General features: G+C 41.1%; 1 protein-coding gene and 1 pseudogene across 1 annotated transcript; both read right to left on the reverse strand.

The window, feature by feature from the left end:
* Positions 1 to 5,454: 5,454 nt before the first annotated feature.
* LOC128501681 (COP9 signalosome complex subunit 8-like) lies at positions 5,455 to 14,223 on the reverse strand (annotated as a pseudogene).
* LOC128501676 (E3 ubiquitin-protein ligase DCST1-like) lies at positions 10,705 to 13,067 on the reverse strand. The gene has a single exon (XM_053471242.1). The coding sequence runs from the start codon at positions 12,973 to 12,975 to the stop codon at positions 10,783 to 10,785; it is 2,193 nt and encodes a 730-aa protein (XP_053327217.1). The 5' UTR covers positions 12,976 to 13,067; the 3' UTR covers positions 10,705 to 10,782.
* Positions 14,224 to 21,669: the final 7,446 nt, after the last annotated feature.

Below are 21,669 nucleotides of genomic sequence, written 5' to 3' on the forward strand. Positions count from 1 at the left end.
GCTGAGCCATAAAAGCCTCAGACATCCTCACAGGGCAAATACCATTACCATTAACCCTTTGTAGGACTATCCAACAACCTTTACCCCGCTTGTCAGTTTTAGATGACCTCAGAAATTTTTTTAAACTAACGCCACAAATAACATCTAAGATTTGTAAACCTGAACCACCCTTTTTATTAATAGCCACTAGCTCATCTAATCTAAAAGCCCCCAAAAAGGCAATAGTAAAAGCCGTTTTGAATAGGCAAGACTCAAATATCATCCACTACTTTCACTAAATCATGCAGTAACTCATAAGAAATAGGTCTTCTCAAGTCTTGAATACAAGTTCTACCACCATAGCCTTTCAAAATCTGTTTCACTAAAAAATCTTTAAAAACATGTTGCTTAGCTGCTAAATTGAAGAAAAAAGATATACCCAACAAACACCTATCTATAAACGAACGCGGAAATTTTCTTTCTTAATTAGATCCAAAACTGGCATCAAACAAATCTACCGTATTTGCTCGATTATAAGACGACCCTGATTATAAGACGACCCCCCAAAATCTGAATATTAACTTAGGAAAAAAAGAAAAAGCCTGAATATAAGACGACCCTAAAGGAAAAAAGTTTTACCAGTAAATGTTAATTCATGTAAACTAATTTTTTTAATAAAAGCTATGATTGAGAAAAAGATTTTTTTTGTTTTTATTTCTTGTATTTTCCAACCTGTCCCCCAGTTATGCACATCTGCCCCCAGGCTTGCCACACCAATATGGCACTGTGGCCCATGATATGCCTTTTAACCCTCTTTTGACCCCCTATGTGCCACTCTGCCTCCAGAAATGCCTTATACCCCTATATCCCATTCTGGCATTTAGGGGGTTAAAATGCATATTATGGGGCAGAGTGGCATATATGGAGGTATAAGGCATTCCAGGAGGCAGAGTGGTATTAAGGGAGTTAAAAGGCATTGTATAGAGCACTCTACCTCCAGAAATGCCTTATACCCCTATATGCCACTCTGGCATTTAGGGGGTTAAAAGGCATATTATGGGGCAGAGTGGCATATAGGGAGGTATAAGGCATTTCAGGAGGCAGAGTGCACTATTAAATGCCCCCTTAACGCCACTCTGCCTCCTGAAATGCCTTATACCTCCCTATATGCCACTCTGCCCCATAATATGCCATAATATGCCTTTTAACCCCCTAAGTGCCAGAGTGGCATATAGGGGTATAAGGCATTCCAGAAATGCCACACACACACACACACTTACTTACCGGTGCTTCCAATTTCCTGCTGTATTGCTGGGGCAGCGGGTTGACGTCTCATTCCGCGGCAGCCGGAAGGAGGTGGAGTTGGCAGCGGGGGTTTGTATGCGTCCGTCGCAAATACCTTCCCCGGCTGTCAGAGATCAGAGTTCCCCGCACCGGTGCGGGGAACTCTAATCTCTGACAGTCGGGGAAGGTATTTGCGACGGACGCATACAAACCCCCGCTGCCAACTTCACCTCCGGAAGCACCGGTAAGTGTGTGTGTGTGTGGGGGGGCGTTAAATTGGGAGGGGGGGCGACGACAGGAGGATCCAGGTCCCCTGCAGCGGTGCGGGGGATCTGGATCTTAGTCTCCTAATCAGACCTCTATTTGAGGTCTGATTAGAAGACGACCCCGATTATAAGACGAGGGGTATTTTTCAGAGCATTTGCCTCGTCTTATAATCGAGCAAATACGGTACTTTGTTTGATTGAACAAAATTTGACCATAAACGCCATGACCACCTATAGCTGGCCCATGTGCTTTTTGATAAAGATCTGGCAATTAAGTTTCTTACCTGGGAGAAGTCAATTCCCATATGCACGGTGGAACCTGCAGCCCTTCCTTCTCTGCCTGGGGTGCCAGCTCCCTGAACAGCTTAAAATCAAAGCGCGAAAGAGCATCAGCTATATTGTTGTTTTTCCCCGGAATGTGTTTGGCTTTCAACCAAATATTATTAACAAAACACAAATAAACTAAGCGCCTTAATAAACTTATTACTGGTAAAGATTTTGCTCTCAAAGTGTTAACCACCCAGACTACCCCCATTTTATCACAATTCAACAAAATCCTTCTGTTACTCCCTGCAGGACCCCAAAATACAAGAGCCACAACTACTGGAAACAACTCCAACAATACTAAATTTTTAGTCCAACCGGCTTCGTACCAATCTATAGGCCATTTAGCAACAGCCCATTTCCCTTGCCAGAAAATTCCAAAACCAGATGCTCCCGCTGCATCTGTGAAAAATTCTAAATCATCACTAGTGATAAAATCATGCTGCCATATGGCGGCACCATTGAACTTTTTAAGAAATAACTTCCATATTAACAAATCCTCCTTAACCTGCCTAGTAACCCTAACTCTGTGAAAACCTATCTTCTTCCCGGCAATAGCTTTAGCCATCTGTCTGGAAAAAAACCCTTCCCATAGGGATTATCCTAGCTGCAAAATTCAATAAACCAAGTAAAGATTGAAAACATTTAACTGTCACCTTTTTAGCCGATAAAACTACATTAATCATAACACGCAATTTAACCACTTTTTCTTTAGGTAACTTAAATAACATCTTAACCGTGTCAATCTCTATACCTAAAAATAATAAAGAAGTAGCCGGAAAAACTGTCTTATGTGCTAACGGAATACCAAAAAACTCTGATAAAACAAAGAACGAATTCAACAAATGTAAACAATCTAAACTATCCGCCTTACCAATAAACAGGAAATCATCTAAATAAAGGACCACAGAATCAAGGCCCGAAACTTTCTTGACCACCCATTCTAAGAAACAAGCAAAAGCTTCAAAATAAAAACAAGAAATGGAACACCCCATCGGCAAACATTTATCGAAGTAGAATTGACCATTAAAATGAAAACCTAAAGAAGGAAAACAAATCGGGTTAATAGGCAAAAGCCGAAAAGCAGCTTCAATGTCCACCTTAGCAAGCAAAGCATTTTTTCCAAACCGTCTCACCCACATCAAAGCGTCATCAAAGCTAGCATAATGAACGGGAAAATCAGCTGTGCAAATTTCATCATTAAGAGAACCTCCTTTTGGAAACGAAAGGTGATGAATTAGTCTGAAGGACCCCTTTTCTTTCTTTGGAACCAAACCCAAAGGCGACAACCTAAAATTGTCAAACGGAGGAAATTGAAAGGGGCCCGCAACTCTCCCAAGCAAAATTTCTTTTTTAATCTTTTCTTCAACAATCGTCAGATTACCTTCTACCGATTTCAGGTTATTAACCCAGCATAAGTTATCACCTTTAAAAACCGGAATATTAAAGCCAAATTTAAAACCATCATGTAGCAGTTTAGCCATCCGTTTGTTTGGATAAGTGTTTAAAAAGGGGAGCAGATTTAACTGTCTCACCGGCATCTCCGCTTTTTGGAAACTGATCCTTTCCCCTGTCCCCTACGAAAACATTTGACAGCTGGGTAGCTACATTCATGCCTAAACCTACATGAGTTAGGCCACTTACATTGGGAATCATTAAAGGACCAGCATATACCTTTTTGACGCATCTGCTGTGCATTAACCCCTTGCGGCCTAAAATTAGAAACATTTTTTTGAGGAAGCAAAACACTAACCCATGTTCCTACGTCCTTCATTCCCCACTGTAGGTTCTTATGCACCGCTAGCGTTTGCCTGAAAATCTCATCATAATTAAACCATGACAATCTACCAAAGTTCTTAAATGCCTCTAAAACTGCTTCCAAATGTTGAAACATTTTCAGAACATGGGCATGGCAAAGGTCAGGAACCGTTTGATAGTGGAATTCGGCCGCTTTCGCTTGAATAAGCGGCTGCTCCTCCTCCTTATAAGTTTGCTTTCACTGTTCTGGGTCATCTCTCTTTCAAATTCGTCTCCTTCAAATTCCTCCTCTTCCACCTCCTCCTCTTCCATATTAACGTTTTCCACATCTTAAATGGGTCATCTAATGGGCCATACATGAATATGCAAGAGCCCATTTTTAAAACAGCCGTCATGCCCGTCTACTGTATTTCTGAAGCCTGAGCAATGTTTCAGTTATTAGGAGACAGCTGTCTGGTAAGTCCAGTGTCAGCCGTGGTAAATACTGTCTTTCACTTTTACCCCAGGGCTCAGATAGAGCCTTCTGAAGAGGTAGATAAATGCAGCATATTGCACATGAACATTTAATGAGGGAACTATCCTAATGCACTCAAAAAGCTATTTTTAATCACTATTTAAAGGAAGACAGAGGTGGAAACAAATAACTAAGTGACCAGTACTGGCTTCCATATACCAGGAGGAATGCCTTTCGGTTACTGTACGCAAATATGAACAAAAAGCACCCAGTGTTTTACCTATGTGCAGATATTATTTTGAGTCAAGGGCCGATGGGGGCTCTGTGTTTGAGAGAACTGATGGGGAAGCTGCAGTTGCAAGGCATAGGGTGGGATGGTTACTAGTTTAGTGTTTTAATAAGGCACAGTTATGTCTGAGTGATTGATTATAGCAGTTGCGTAGTGTCTATTACGAGGTCTCTGTGCCTCTCACAGCATGGTTAGGAAGATGGGATCAGAGATCCTGGCTCTGTTATGGATTCTCATGCTTTATATGGGAATTCTAAGACAGACCTGAGAGCACCCAAAATAACTGAAAATAAAAGTGATGTATGGGAGGGGGAGGAGGCAAAGTGATGTATGGGAGGGGGAGGAGCCAGTGATGTACGGGAGGGGGAGGAGCCAGTGATATACAGGAGGGGGAGGAGGCAAAGTGATGTATGGGAGGGGGAGGAGCCAGAGGGGTGTGTGGGAGGGGGAGGAGGCAAAGTGATGTATGGGAGGGGGAGGAGGCAAAGTGATGTATGGGAGGGGGAGGAGCCAAAGTGATGTATGGGAGGGGGGGAGCCAGAGTGGAGTATGGGAGGGGGAGGAGCCAGAGTCGAGAATGGGAGGGGGAGGAGCCAGAGTGGTGTATGGGTGAATTTCAGGGCATATAGGGGGTATAAGGCATATCGATATTAGGCATATCAGGGGGGCATAAAACAAATCTGGGGGTAAAAGGTATATCAGGGGGCTCAGTTGCATATCACTGGCATATAAGGAGTATAAGGCATATCGGGGGGCACAGTGGCATATCGGGGGCTCAGTGGCATATAAGGGGGCACAGTGGAATCTGGCATATAAGAGGTATAAGGCATATATGGGGGCAGAGTGGCAAGCTGGGGGTAAGAGGTGCATAACTGGGGGCAGTTTGGTAAATAAAAAAAAATGTAAACAAGGCTTTTTTTCTCCGTTTTTATTAAATATGAAAAATAGTTAACATATGAATTAATATTTACTAATAACTGTATTAAAACCTAGTTTGAGAAACACTGTGTTTGGGTTCTTGTAGCTTTTATTATTATGTCAGTAAAATAAGAAGGTGAATAGAGAAAGGCCATTGCAATAAAGAGATGAAAGTGTAAATTGTACGTTTTTTATTGCAAATTTTTCTTCAATTTAAAATAATGTATTTTTTTATCCGATTAATCGACAAAATAATCGGCCAACTAATCGATTAAAATAATCGTTAGTTGCAGCCCTAAGTGTGATTGCTAACAGCAATCACAGTCCCATCTTGCCTAGGTTCCAGCATTTACTGGTTGCCTGGGTATAAAAGGAGACACCAAGGGACACCAAGCCAAAGGCACGCTGCTGTGTTGCATCTAACAGAAAGAGAAATAATATAGGAGAAGTGTGTTCATTAACATTGCTTCACACTGTATTTAACTGGCCACTTCTGGGGTCAACCGCATACCAAACTTACATTGGTTTCTGCAATTTTCACCAATGGTCTAAACTTTTACCCTATGAGACACTCATGGCCAAACCATACCAGAATGTTGCCGTTACCTGATATTTTACACCATGCAGTAAAGGAGGGCAGTGGAACTAAGTACTTAGTGGCACAAAAAAATCCTCTCTTCTCTTTGTTTGGAGAATACAGCAGCAAGAGACCAAGAGAGGTCCGTTGAAAGAAAAAAAAAAACACCACTATATAATGTAAAGGCACAAACCAGGAGTAACCTATACTTTCAATTTTATTTCAGAATTCACCATGTGCTGTACCTCTTACAGCCTCCATGATTGGTTGAATGTTTTCTGACCACTGGTTGGCAGCAATGGATGAGTAGATTCCGGGGAAGTCTCTCTGCCAGATCCTCTATCCCACCTCCCAAATCCCAGCCAGCTCTGCATTGGCCTGCACAAAAGAAATACAGTGACTTTTACAGACTGCAGCATCTCAAAATATTACCTTCTCTACTATATACCTAAAGAATAAAAAAGTAAAAGCTCTGCTCATATTGAATTTAAAATAGTTTGCTTAAAAAGCCATTTCAAATTGGGCTGTATATAAATTAAATCCCTCTCCTGCAATACTTTTACTAGTGTGGGTGGTCTATTCCTAACGACGGCACTTTTACCTATTGCGTAATACACCCGAAACCCCTCTAGACTGTAAGCTCGTTTGAGCAGGGCCCTCCTCACCTGTTGTCTCCTCCCTGACAGCCGGGGAAGGTCTGCGCAATTGATAACGCTTGGCGTCTCGTGTGCTGTGTAAAGGACGCTCTATGGTTTGTCAGGAACCGCCTGGTGTTGAGGAGGGAGCAGGTCACAGTCTGACCGCCGCATGCTTATCCACAGCATGCTGAGAGAGTGCTCTCTGATGGACAGTCTAGAGGCTGAGGACTATCTCCATCTCCTTCAACCCCCTCACCCACTCCACTTCCCTATTTCCTCAGGCCGATTCCACTAATGTATACAAAAAACGATTGTACTATTTGAGCCTGAGACTAGCTTAGCGCACCGGCATTTTTTCATTTTCCCTGATTCCACCAATGTGCTAGCCACACGTGCCATGTCTGGAATTGTAATTGTACACGGCTTTTACTGTATTCTTGAGCTTTCCGTTAACTGAAGTAGTACTGTACATGTATTGCCCTGCGCTGCAGTACTGCTTATCTTTTTATCTAATAAAAATAAAAAATAGGGCATTCGTTTCTTATAGTAAAGTAAGTATGTTTTGCACAGTAAAGCTATAAGCACACACTACTTACAGATTTGATGGCAGGTGGTATTCTTTTCCAGAGATATCTGGCATTATTCCTGGTAAAACATACAAGCATCAGTTACCAAACAATCACTCATTTGCTGCAGTAAGAAATATAAAATTAGATTTACAAATCACACCTACTAAACCAGACCTCCTCCGGCTGCCCCCACTAGATACCAGGAAGCCTGAAGCACAGGGGACGAGTCTAGGGGTGCACTGGTAAGTTTATTTGTATTGTATTGTGTATTTATTTTTTTGTCAATATTTTCATACCTATTTTAGAGATGTCAGTTTTTCTTATATCGGGGGGGGGGCATAAGGCATATCAGGGGGCACAGTGGCATCTCAGTGACATATAGGGGTAAAAGGCATATCAGAGGCATGGTGGCATATCAAGGGTAAAAGTCATATAGGGGGCTATAAGGCATATATGGGGGCAGAGTAGCATATAGGGGTATAAGGCATTTCTGGGGCAGAGAGGCAAGCTGGGGGTGAGGTGCGCATAACTGGGCAAAAATAGTTTACATGAATATTTACTAGTAAAGCTTTTTTTGGTATTTTTTGGGTTCTTGTTAAAATATAGCTTTAATTATTATGTCAGGAAAATAAGGCAAATTGTGAAATACCATTGTGATAAAGAGATAAGTGTTAATGGCACATCTTAATGTAAATTATATGTTTTTATTTTAAATAAACGAAAAATTTGCATAGTTTGTTTTACCTGATTAATCGAAAAAATAATCGATTATGAAAATAATAGTCTAGTCTACATGCCTAAATGCATTGAGTTGCTGCCATATGATTGGCTGATGAGCTATTTGTGTTAACAAGCAATTGAACAGATGTACCTAATAACGTGGCCAGTGATTGTGCACGTGTGTGTGTGTGTGTGTATATATATACCGTATTTGCTCGATTATAAGACGACCCCAAAATCTGAATATTAACTTAGGAAAAAAAAAGAAAAAGCCTGAATATAAGACGACCCTAAAGGAAAAAAGTTTTATCAGTAAATGTTAATTCATGTAAACTATTTTTTTTAATAAAAGCTATGATTGAGAAAAATATTTTTTGTTTTTATTTCCTTGTATTTTCCAACCTGTCCCCCAGTTACGCACATCTGCCCCCAGGCTTGCCACTCCAATATGGCACTGTGGCCCATGATATGCCTTTTAACCCTCTATATGCCACTGTGCCCCATGGTATGCCTTTTGACCCCCTATGTGCCACTCTGCCTCCAGAAATGCCTTATACCCCTATATCCCATTCTGGCATTTAGGGGGTTAAAATGCATATTATGGGGCAGAGTGGCATATAGGGAGGTGTAAGGCATTCCAGGAGGCAGAGTGGCATTAAGGAGGTTAAAAGGCATTGTATAGAGCACTCTGCCTCCAGAAATGCCTTATACCCCTATATGCCACTCTGGCATTTAGGGGGTTAAAAGGCATATTATGGGGCAGAGTGGCATATAGGGAGGTATAAGGCATTTCAGGAGGCAGAGTGCTCTATTAAATGCCCCCTTAATGCCACTCTGCCTCCTGAAATGCCTTATACCTCCCTATATCCCACTCTGCCCCATAATATGCCTTTTAACCCCCTAAATGCCAGAGTGCCATATAGGGGTATAAGGCATTCCAGAAATGCCCTATGCCCCCATTTAACACACATTTAACTAACACAAACTCTCTCTCTCCCACCCCTCTCTCTCTCCCCTCTCACCTCCCTCTGCTCTCTCTCTCCCCTCTCACCCCCCTCTATTTGAGGTCTGGTTAGAAGACGACCCCGATTACAAGACGAGGGGTATTTTTCAGAGCATTTGCTCTGAAAAAAACCTCGTCTTATAATCGAGCAAATACGGTATATCAGGGCTTGACAAGTTTGTTTTGAATCTAGGAGCCAGCAAAAAAAGTTAGGAGCCAGGATTTTATTTTTAACGACAAAAATTAATGTCCCAAGGCAATCCCTCCCACTCTCCTTGAACACACACGCACACACACACTATATATATATATATATATATATATATATATATATATATTTAAAAAATATATATATATTTTTTACGATGTGAAGATCCTCTCCCAGTCACAAAGAACTCTTCTGTGAGCCCAGCCCCCTTGAGCGTCAAGTCTTGAAAGAAGTGGGAAGAAGAGCCTCACTAAGGCACTGCCACTCAGCAGCACGGTGTGAGGTGGTAAGACCGCTTTAATTTTATTAGGGGCCGGCTTACTTACACCGTGCTGCACGGTGACAAGGGCCAGTCTGGTCTTGCTCACGCGGGCCGCACATTGAAGTCCGGCGGGCTGGACGTTGGACACCCCTGACCTAGGCGTCAGGACAAAATTCTCAGTCGCCATGGCGACCTAGGATTTGTCGAGCCCAGGGAGTCTTGGGGTGCATTGGTAAGTGGGGGGATATCTAGGGACCAGAATGTCATATCAGGGAAGGGGCAGAAGGAAATTAAAGTAAGGTGTATTATGAATTAAGGGGGGTGCACATGAAAAACCAAAAGCCATTTTAAGTTGCTATTTGCATATAACCTATGCTGACTAACTGCATAATGGATACCAAACATGTTAGAATACACATATTCCTGTTCATTAGATAAGATACTGTTTCACCATTCCACTTTGTATTTTTTCTTTAAAAATAAATTTTCCCTTTTCTCACCAAACTTTTAGGGTGCGGCCTATAATCGGGCCAATACGCTCTGTGTGTAATATATAGATACACACACATATATATATATATATATATATATACACACACACACACATACACTTACTCTGCACTACACACAATGGCTCTAGAACTATACCGCTGAAAGGAGAGCTGCCTTGATGCTGCCTCTTTAGCAGGCCTGGTACACTAGAACTGGGCATACACACCTGATCGCAACACAACACACAGATATCCAATACAGCTCCCTGGGCCAGCCAGTGGAGATTAGAGGATTTCCCCGACTGGCCATGATGACCCCGCACAGAATAGTTAAGACAGTGGGGCAGGTACAAAGTACAGTGTCTGAAGATGGGAAACCCGAGAGGTATGCAATGGGGATATTTAACAGTGGCACATAGAAAAATATTAAAAAACAAATATCGGTAGATAGACTAGTTAAATTTACCCAATGTTCCCAACACAAACTATAACTATTTGTAAACAAATTAAACAAGGAGAGGGATACTTGTTTTCGAGATGGAGCTAAAAATATTTTATGTGACTGTGTCCTAGTGATATGTAGGCACTTGAAAATATCTGCACAATCTATCTCTGGTTTCTGTTGTTTCTATACACACTATTGGCAATTTCTGTTCTGGAACACTATGATACCCTCATATCCGTTCTCAGCTCCTAGAAAAGAAGGACTGTGGGGGAAGAAAGGATCTAGGACTGGGACACGTTGCTGGTATGTTTTGTTCTCCTCATATTGTATCTTTGTCTACATTTCTCTCCGAAACTCAGAACAATTGCAATACGCTGAGGGGACAACCTTTCATCCATGATTAGCTTCCTGCACTGGATGAGCTTGCAACCTTCTACTACTACCACCACCTTTTGTGTAACACTATCACCAGAAACACTAAATAAGATACCAATTATAATTAGTTTTATTTGTTATTGGTTTTTGTATTGCCACCAGGTGACCCCAGAATGTTTATTGCATATAGGTGGTAAACATATGCAGGTGGAATTCCTGGGATCATTCCAATTCATCCTCATCACTCTCGCTGTCAGAGACGGAGTCTTCATGAGGTGTACATGCATAACAGAAGCGCTTCATATCTCTCCAGCACTGCCTGCAGTATACTGTGCCACAGTCTGCTATCTCGCACACATACGAGTCCTTGGTTTCACTAGAACTGCACACAATACAGCGTCTGCGAATGAACGGGCGCATCCAGCTCAAATAACGGTGCAGGGTAGAAGCAAAGCTTTTCAGCCCAAGTCTGTTCGCTCTGGCCCTGCGGATGATCTGTTTCCTTTTTATTTCTGCGTATGCAGCCCGCTTCTTCAGGTGTTCGTTATAAAGGAACAGAACGCGCCGCTTTTCTCTCTTTGGAAAGAAGAAGGCAGCAATCACTCTGCGGAGACGGCCAATATACACCTGGACAAAGCAGAGCGACAGGAGTCCGACCACAGGAAGGCAAGACCACAGATAGCCCTCAACTGACATCCGAATCGGATTTAATAGACACATGGTGTTATTACTCAGGTGCATGGTGGCAGAAGAGCTGTTGAGGTTACCAATCGTACGCCTTAATATCTTGGAAATAAAAGTATCACCTCCAACCAGGACCTCCAGTTTGTGGTGACTGGAGAACACATACGAGATGTGCGAATGTTTCCGGATAATCTGGAATAGGTGATAAAGGATCCAGTCTGTAGTTAAGGCTAAGATGAGGAAGGTGAGCATGGGAACACACTGGAAAAACTCCATCATTGTTGTCTTCATCTCAAGGTCCTGAACCGCTGGATTCCAGGGAAACACAAAGCTCTTGCGCTCTCCCTTCCTCAGGGGTAGAAGGTGTCTCTTATTCCGTTTCCTCCTGCGAGCATCAATCTGCCTGAAGTAGGTTGTTACATAGGCGTTATCAAACCTAATGTTGGTGTTGTACTGGTGGCAATACTTGTAGGCAGAGATAAAGATGAAAACAAATGTGCAGGAAATGACAACACGGACAAAGGACCCAACCTTCCTCATACCTAACTTCTTCTGCTCTAATGTCTCTGTAATCTCCTCTGTGATCTCCTTTTTAGAAATGTTCATGCCAAGAAACATGCTTTGTTCTTGTTTAACGATTGCTATTTTGCTAGCAAAGCCATCGTCCATTCCATTCATAGTCGCATTGACCTTATCATAGATTGTTCCAAAATTGGCTTCCATAGGGATCTTCTTCTTGCACCATGTATTTACAACATTCATGATATTGCACAAAAATTTGAATTGCATAGGAAGGCACAAGAGATGGTTAAGGACAGGTAGGGGAATGGCCTTCATACAATCGTCATGTTTCTTGGCAAACCACTCACGGCATTTCTCAATACCTTTTTCAATAACGAACTCACAGCGCAGCATAGACTTCAGGTTGAACTTCTGCAGAGTGTCAAGAGTCTTGTTTTCCTCTTTTGTCTCCTTTTCTTTCTGTTCCTCAAGCTTTTTATCATAGCCTTCAGAGCTCTGCACCTCAGAATCTGTCTCCTTAAAAACAGATTTTATGCCGCTGGTGTCATTTTTAAGTTCTTTTGCCCCTTTTACCAAGTCTTCAATTATCTTTCTGAAAGGGTTTATAATAACTTTCCAGGACAACTTTGTGTGGTTTATCTGGAGCTCCACCGTGCACCCAATGGATTTTGCAACATCCTCCATGTTATGCTGCAGGTTGCTGACAGGTCCATCAAAAATAGACTCTAGTACATACATCACCAGGTAAGCACGGCCTTCTTTGCCCAAAATATTTGGTGCCATCATGATTGTGGCACAGCGAAAGTGAGAAGATGTACCCCATCCGATGGCAAAGGTTCCTGATATCCCATATAGAAGGTTTATCTTATTTTCTTGATATAGATTCATTGGATGTACCAACAAAAAGTAGATTCCAGTGCCAATCATACCCCCAGCTCCAGCACCAAGGAAGAATTTTGTCATGAAAAATTCATTCGGGTCACTGAAAAGGAATCTAAGACAGAACATGGGCATGGCAAAGGTCAGGAACCGTTTGATAGTGGAATTCGGTCGCTTTCGCTTGAATAAGCGGCGGCTGCTCCTCCTCCTCATAGGTTTGCTTCCACTCTTCTGGGTCATCTCTCTTTCAAATTCGTCTCCTTCAATCTCCTCCTCTTCCACCTCCTTCTCTTCTATCTCCTCCTCTTCCATATTAACGTTTTTCCACATCTTAAATCTATCTATATTCAGATATGGGGGGTCTTGCAGTAGTCACGACTTCACACTCCAAACACTAACTGCAGACTGGAATGGTCTGTGGAAATCACACTGACTACTGCACAGCTACTGTGACATCACAAAGAGGCCCTCAGTGAACACACAATGGCTCATTAGCATATTCCGACCAGTAAAATAAGTGGCTGTAGTAACATTAAACAATCTGAACATAAGATTTATCACCACTGTGGGGAAATCCCTGAATTTATAGGGCATTAACACATATTCACAAATGAATCCGTATGAGCCCTGCCAACGGCCATCTCACAATTTGAATCTATAAAAACCACACAGAAAATGATATCTAAACAATGAATTGTATCTTTGTGAGTTATGTTGTAAAATGAAGAAATTGTGATTTCCAAAAGCATTTTTATATTTTTACTCATTTTCACAATACTCATTTTCACAGATGTGATGAAGCAAGAATCATCATGAAATATATTAATGTCCCCGAATGTAAAATGGGTCATCATGTTGTGCTTGCAGAGCAATCAGTAGTTGCAGAAGACAACCAGAACAAAAAAATATATTTAAAATATAAAATGATTAGAACAGCTGGACAGATGTGTATTATTAAGTACGTTACAGCTGCAGCATAGATGTATCTTTCATATAATATCAGAGAGTTAGGAAGAATAACTTACATGTCATTGTGTAGAAGGTATAGCGCTAGAAGCTGACTGTACACCTGGGGTGTTGCAATACCTCCTGGAGCCTGAACAGACATAATGCAGTTTTAAACCATAATGTAAATATATGTGCACTTGACAGAAAAACAACATCAGCCCAGAATCACCTAGAGAAAATAAAACTACTAATGCCACTAGAGGTAACGCAGTTCCAGACATGATGTCACACTTAAACGTACACAAAAGACGTAGAGCGCTTCACTATATACTATATACACGAGAGTATTCTGTAGCTAAATGCATCTAAACACAGCCCATGAAATCAGCAGCGTTACCACCGATTTGCAACCATAGCTCCCGATCTGCCACCCACCGGAGTACAGCTACGGTAGAGAACCGCCGTCCTGCCAGCTCCCTTACGTATAATGAAGGAACACTAAACGCCTCACCTCAAGTTCCTGCTCCTCGCACTGCTCCAACAACCTCTGGAAGGAGACCGGGTTTTCCGCCATCACGGCCACTGGCATTTTCCCCGCAAGCCCACAGGGCCTCCCGTCTAGAACCACTGACACCGGTCTTCCTCTTCCGGGTTCAAACCCGTCAATGTAGCCAAAGTCAGAGTTGTTCTAACTACTAGAGACCAAAGTGCAAATACATGCCCGTCTTTCAACGGTAGCCATTTTGTTGGTGTCGCTTCCGTTCTAGTGCTTTCAGTGCATGCAAGGGAAGCGTACGACTACGTACTATCGTGTGGGCCGGGGGGTTGCTTGCAGACACTGGGGCGCGCAATGTTTCGCTGCTAGTGCTTCCCCGGTAGACTGCAAATTGCCTTTTAGCTCAATTCTAAACGGGCTAACGTCTCATCAAACGAAAAGTGAGAGGGACGAGAGGCTCTGCAATGTGTATCATCTGGTTACATAAATCAAAGGGCTGGGGAATAAATGATTCCAGTAGAAAGGACGGTGAAGATAAATTTGGCCGAGATGGTTGCTTTGATATACGCAACTATCCTATGCAACGGACAGTTAAACACAATGTTACCTCTATTGATACCTCTTTGGAGTTTGTGTGTGTACACACACACATACATAGATACAAATATATGTATATATATTCACATAGATATATATATATATTTGAGTACAATTATCCTTCATTTACAATGTTCAACCAAAGAATAAACGTTACTAAAAATATTGCAGTGTTTAACCTCTCATAGCACAGAAAAACATCCTGTTGGCGACAGTTGGTATCCTAGGCACGCCATGACTTTAAATGGGTGTAAAAAGCGATCTATTAATGCTTTCTTTACCCAAACAATGTTGCTTTAATGCTGCCTCATGTGGCCCCTCTCCCGGACATCAGCCGAATATTGTATGGCGACAGACGCTTGATGTAACATAGTTTAGAAGGCAATTAATGATCACCCCAGGACTATGGTGACCACATGTACCAATTAACACACGGGGACGGATGCCGATATAACGTTAAATGCTGGACCCAAATAGTGCGATTGTGTATTAGCATTGAAATTGGAACCTGCATTCTGACTAACATTATTCTATGTCATAACTTCAAGTCTAAAACACACATGGGAATACTTTGTCATTTTATTGACATTTTATTTTTCTCGTATATAGTGGTCACTAATATGCCAGCAACGAATACGCGCCATTACTATGTTATCTATGTTTATGTTTTCTTTTATACCTTCATTGAATGTTACGGCTTTCAAGATGTACTCCTGATGTTTCCATTTGGGTTTTTTTAGGACAACTTAAAAACCACACACATTCAAGATATATTGTACAGAAAAACCACAAATATTACTGAAACTTTGATAAATGCTGGTGGTAAAATGTGTGCATGGAAATAGTTAAAATACCAGCATTTGAAATACCCTGGGGTGCTTAGTTTTTAAACATACATGATTTGATGCGGTAAACCGAATTGATCGGCTTCAAAGATGTCCTCAAAAGCCCTGGGTTGGGTTTTCGGTGCCGCTAAATGCCTCACTATCGAGGCATTTGAGCGAAACCATTGAAGCTTACAAGGTGATTGTTGAACTTCTTGTTGTTTTCCTTCAACCTTTTCTGAACCAGTTTTGCTTTGTAGCAGGGCACGTTATTATCCTTATCAGGCAGTTTTGTCAGTGTCCATGAAAGGGTGTCCATGGTCTGCAACAATGCTTAGGTAGGTGGTACATGTCAAAGTAACACACACATGAATGGCAGGACCAAAGGTTTCCCAATATTCACTGTCCAAGCAATTTGAGCTACAGGAGCTTGTCTGTTGGATTTGACCATAAGGGTCAGGCTTGGCACCCCACTTGCCTCAATGAACCTTGGCCAGCCATGACCCTGTCACCGGATCGCTGCTTTCCCTTCCTTGGACCACTTTTGATACTTACTGCTTCTTACCACAGCAGACCAAGAACGCCGCACAAGAGCTTCAGATATGGAGATGCTCTGACCCAGACGTCCAGCCATCACAATTTGGCCTTCGTCAAAGTCACTTAGATCCTTAAGCCTGTCCATTTTTCCTGCTTCTAACACATCAACTTTGAGGACGTTATGTTCGCTTGCTGCCTAATATATACCACCCACTGACAGGCGCCATGATAATCTTATCAGTGTTATTCCCTTCACCTGTGATAATGTTATGGATCATTAGTGTATAAACAAGGGAGGATAAAAACATGTACTTTTTATAATAAAAGAAGATCTTAACGTGCATATATAGAAGTTGTTACCTTCGTACATGGATTTTGAAAATTTAGAGAGGCCAATTTTGTAGGATAAGAAATTGTACAGATAATCAGGGGAGATAAAAAAAAAAAAACAAAAAAACACAAAACATTTTTTAGAGAAGGGACAAAATGAACTAATAGCACATAAAGCTATTGCAGAAGTGGAAAAATGACAAATCATGATTTATTTAATAATCTTTAATACATTTTCAAATATCAATAGACAAAACAAATACAAGTAACAAAACAAAGAAAAAACAGACTTAAGACAAAGACATACCAGTTAACAGTCACGGGAATCGCAGCAAGACTGTATGCTGTGTATTTTCTCTATATTCTTTCCCACATCTCTTTAATTTTTGTGACGAGACATTAATCCAGCTAATACCCGTTTCCATATACCATATTTTCTTGATTATAAGACAAGGGTTTTTTTTTTTTGTTTTTTTTTTTAAGAGCAAATGCTCTGAAAAATACCCCTCCTCTTATAATCGAGGACGACTACAAGACTAAGATCCAGATCCCCTGCAGCGCCGCAGGGGACCTGGATCCTCCTGTCTGGTAACCTCTGCTGCTGCCGGCACTTCCACTGGGGCTTCTATGACCGAGCGCCGGCGAAAGTGCAGGCAGCAGCTGAGGCTGTTTACGCAATAGAAAAATAACGCAATAATATAGACAGAGCTGTTTGGTTGTTATATGTTCAGTTAAATAGAGGTCTGACTATAAGATTGCCAGCAGAGCTGCAAGAGACCTGGATCTGCTGCCAGCATTTCTACCAGGGCTTCTATGACGGAGACCGTAAAACACGAGAATACTAGAAGAGAAATGTTGGGGCTATTTCAGCGTTAATTGTATATGAAAGTAAAATAAATTGATATTCAGAAGAACTAATTAAAGCATGTTAAGAAAAAGGATTAATATGATTGAATGAAATGACGAGTACAAAATCTTTGGGCATTTATCAGTAGTAGGACTACTGAATCATTTAGTTGTAAAACTATGAAATGAATCAGGGCGTAGTATACAACTACGCACCACGCTAATGTGGACTCCTCTCCTTTCCTGTGGGGACCCCGTTACATAAGCCCCGTTATACCATGCCCCTGCAGGAAAGCGTAGGGTACCGAATATGTCAGCCCTGCTGAACACTGGGCGCCAGGGAATGGTTTCCTTGGCGACCTGGCGCCCAAAGTTTGTCGAGCCCTATGTTTTTGATTATATTTCAGCACATTTTCCAGTGATTTGGTTCAATATATGGAATCCATAAAGATTTTTTTTTCTTGACAGTAACAATTAACATGCCCGATGCCACATAGGGAGCACACTTACCTGCTACCTTAGTTTTGGGCTGTTAGGGAGATCCGTGGTTTCCATGGCGACCTGGCGCCTAGAGTTTGTCGAGTCCTATGTTTTTTTATTATATTTCATCAATTATTAATGAAATATAATCAAAACTATATATTCCTCAGGTTTGATAAAGTGTTCTTTGAAAGTCTAGGAAACTCACATTTTAACTGAAACAGTGTAAGCATCCATCACTCAGCCAGTACATGCTGGTGATGTGCAGACCCCATACTGCTGGCAGCATCAATACACAAGGGGGGCAGCCAGCCAGGTTTCAGCATGTACTGGCTGACTTGGCATGATAGCAGTGTGATTGCTAACAGCAATCACAGTCCCATCTTGCCTAGGTTCCAGCATTTACTGGTTGCCTGGGTATAAAAGGAGACACCAAGCCAAAGGCACGCTGCCGTGTTGCATTTAACAGAAAGAGAAATAATATAGGAGAAGTGTGTTCATTAACATTGCTTCACACTGTATTTAACTGGCCACTTCTGGGGTCAACCGCATACCAAACTTACATTGGTTTCTGCAATTTTCTCCTATGGTCTAAACTTTTACCCTATGAGACACTCATGGCCAAACCATACCAGAATGTTGCTGTTACCTGATATTTTACACCATGCAATAAACCCACCGCAGTAAAGGAGGGCAGTGGAACTAAGTACTTAGTGGCACAAAAAAATCCTCTCTTCTCTTTGTTTGGAGAATACAGCAGCAAGACAGCTCCATCTAGTAATTGTTTTGCAACGCTCCCCAAGAGAGGGAAGAAAGAAAAGAAAAAAAAAACACCACTATATAATGTAAAGGCACAAACCAGGAGTAACCTATACTTTCAATTTTATTTCAGAATTCACCATGTTCTGGACGACAGTGCTATACCTCTTACAGCCTCCATGATTGGTTGAATGTTTTCTGACCACTGGTTGGCAGCAATGGATGAGTAGATTCCGGGGAAGTCTCTCTGCCAGATCCTCTATCCCACCTCCCAAATCCCAGCCAGCTCTGCATTGGCCTGCAAGAAAAAAAAGAAATACAGTGACTTTTACAGACTGCAGCATCTCAAAATATTACCTTCTCTACTATATATCTAAAGAATAAAAAAGTAAAACCTCTGCTCATATTGAATTTAAAATAGTTTGCTTAAAAAGCCATTTCAAATTGGGCTGTATATAAATTAAATCCCTCTCCTGCAATACTTTTACTAGTGTGGGTGGTCTATTCCTAACGACTGCACTTTTACCTATTGCGTAATACACCCGAAATCCCTCTAGACTGTAAGCTCGTTTGAGCAGGGCCCTCCTCACCTGTTGTCTCCTCTCTGACAGCCGGGGAAGGTCTGTGCAATTGATAACGCTTGGCGTCTCATGTGCTGTCTAAAGGACACTATGGTTTGTCAGGAACCGCCTGGTGTTGAGGAGGGAGCAGGTCACAGTCTGACCGCCGCGTGCTTATCCACAGCATGCTGAGAGAGTGCTCTCTGATGGACAGTCTAGAGGCTGAGGACTATCTCCATCTCCTTCAACCCCCTCACCCACTCCACTTCCCTATTTCATCTTACAATCGAGCAAATACGGTATTTTAGTGATGTCAGTTTTTCTTATATCAGGGGGGCATAAGACATATCAGGGGGCACGGTAGCATAAAGGGGGCTATAAGGCATATCAGGGGGCACAGTGGCATCACTGACATATAGGGTTAAAAGGCATATCAGGGGCATGGTGGCATATCAAGGGTAAAAGTCATATAGGGGGCTATAAGGCATATCAGGTGGGGCACAGTGGCATATCGGGGTACAAGGCATTTTAGGGGACAGAGTGGCATATAGGAGGTATAAGGGGGCACAGTGGCATCTCTGACATATAGGAGGGTATAAGGCATATATGGGGGCAGAGTAGCATATAGGGGGTATAAGGCATTTCTGGGGCAGAGAGGCAAAACTGGGGGTGAGGTGCGCATAACTTGGCAAAAATAGTTTACATGAATATTTACTAGTGACAATATAAAATGAAAAAAAGAACACCTTCACGAGTGGGTGAGTCTCAAATGTAAAATAATATAATATACAGTACCCTACAGATCTTGCTGCTCCCGTAGATCAACACTCCTCACAAGTGTTAAAACACACGATATATAGACAAACGGGGCGCATAGATATGTGGGAAAAATAAAAATATAACGAATATAGTGTAATGAGTTCAAAAATAAAAACCAAAATAAGTGATATAAGTTGCACTCACAAGTGTACTTAGGAGTGATCGCTCATCGAAAATCCAGACTTTATACCGTCTTGGAATTTCTGCATAAACAATAGGAAACGAAAAATAGTGCAATAAAATAGATATTGGTTTAATAAATATAGATTAAAAACTTACAAACGAATAGGCATAACTGGTGGGTTATGCGTAAAAGCAGTTTCTTTCACAAGGAGTATTCATCAAGTCCTTATAAAGTCCAGATTCTGAAAATGTAAAATATCTCAACGGACGAACTGTTGAGGAGAAAAATTACCCCGACGAACTGTTAAGGGATAGTTTAGTAAAAACTGAGGATATGAAAAGAGAAAAGATGTTGCATAAAAAAGAGAAACGAATACAAAAAACAGAGGAATTCAATTTCGCTTTTATTACTCAATATAATGACAAATCGTTTAAAATAAAAAAGGCGTTTGAAAAATGTTGGCCAATTCTACAGGGTGACAGCGTACTGCAAAATTTCCTTCCAGAAAAACCTAAGATCATATATAAAAAATTAAATAACCTAAAGAGCTTAATAGCCCCCAGCGCTCTTCCAAATGAAAGAATAAATAAAGACCATTTTTTAACCTATAAACCTGTGGGTTTTTCACCGATGTGGCATATGCAAACTTTGCAAAACTTGCCACCTACAAGACAAAAAAAACTACCTCATTCAAATGCACTATAACGAAAAAAGAATATAACATCCGTCATTTTATACACTGCACATCAAAGAATGTAGTGTATTTATTAGAATGTAAGTGTGGAATTCAGTACATAGGACGCACATCTAGAGAACTAAAAGTAAGGGGTCTTGAACATTTAGGTGGAATAAGAAATAACAATATGAAGCACAGTGTCCCAAGACACTGCGTGAAATGTAACAAATTTTCGTTTCCTGATTTTAAAGTAATAGGGATTGATCTAGTATCCCCCCCATTGGCGGGGAGGAGACGTGAAAGAAATTTTATCAAAAAAAGAAACGGAATGGATATACAAATTTCAAACCTACAAAAAAGACGGTTTAAATGTAGAACTAGACATATCCATTTTTTTAAATTAAAAAATTTATTTACAAACACACATATAAAAATGTTTTAAGTTTATTTTATCATACTGTTCACATATACAGTTCATACAAGCATATATATTGTTTTTATAATAATATTTTTACTCAAGTTTATTTTTCATACAGTTCTTATTCATATATATATTTATTTATACATTCTTATATAAGATTACATTTCTCTTCCTTACATAACATCACCTTTATGCAATTTCATTCCATCTATGGGTTAACCATAGAACAGAAGGTTGTTAGTAACACAGTCACGATGGCACTTAGCCAATTAATCAATTAATGAGATTACTATCTATATACTCTCATTTATATCTCTCTCTCCCTCTTATGTTCTTTTTCCCCGAGGGGGGTTCTGTCCAATGTGATAGATACCTACGAGAAAAAAAGAAACATACTCATTTAATACATTTGATCTCTAAATTGGTACTGATTAACATTGCAACTAAGTTGCTAACATTGTTTCTTTTTCTCACTTAATCTTGGACAGAGTCCAAACCACACTCACAGATGTCTTCTACCTTGATTCTGCCCGTCTGCTCTTTTCCTCTGCGGGTCCCTCGAAGCTCTGTTGATATATCCCTGCAAATTGAAAAGATTGAATGAAAT

The sequence above is a fragment of the Spea bombifrons genome, chromosome 7, assembly GCF_027358695.1.
Source record: "Spea bombifrons isolate aSpeBom1 chromosome 7, aSpeBom1.2.pri, whole genome shotgun sequence".
Classification (NCBI taxonomy): domain Eukaryota; kingdom Metazoa; phylum Chordata; class Amphibia; order Anura; family Pelobatidae; genus Spea; species Spea bombifrons.

Bases quoted from the DNA above. Each gene is read 5' to 3' on its own strand.
- LOC128501676 (XM_053471242.1), bottom strand. From the start codon at position 12,975: ATGTGGAAAAACGTTAATATGGAAGAGGAGGAGATAGAAGAGAAGGAG.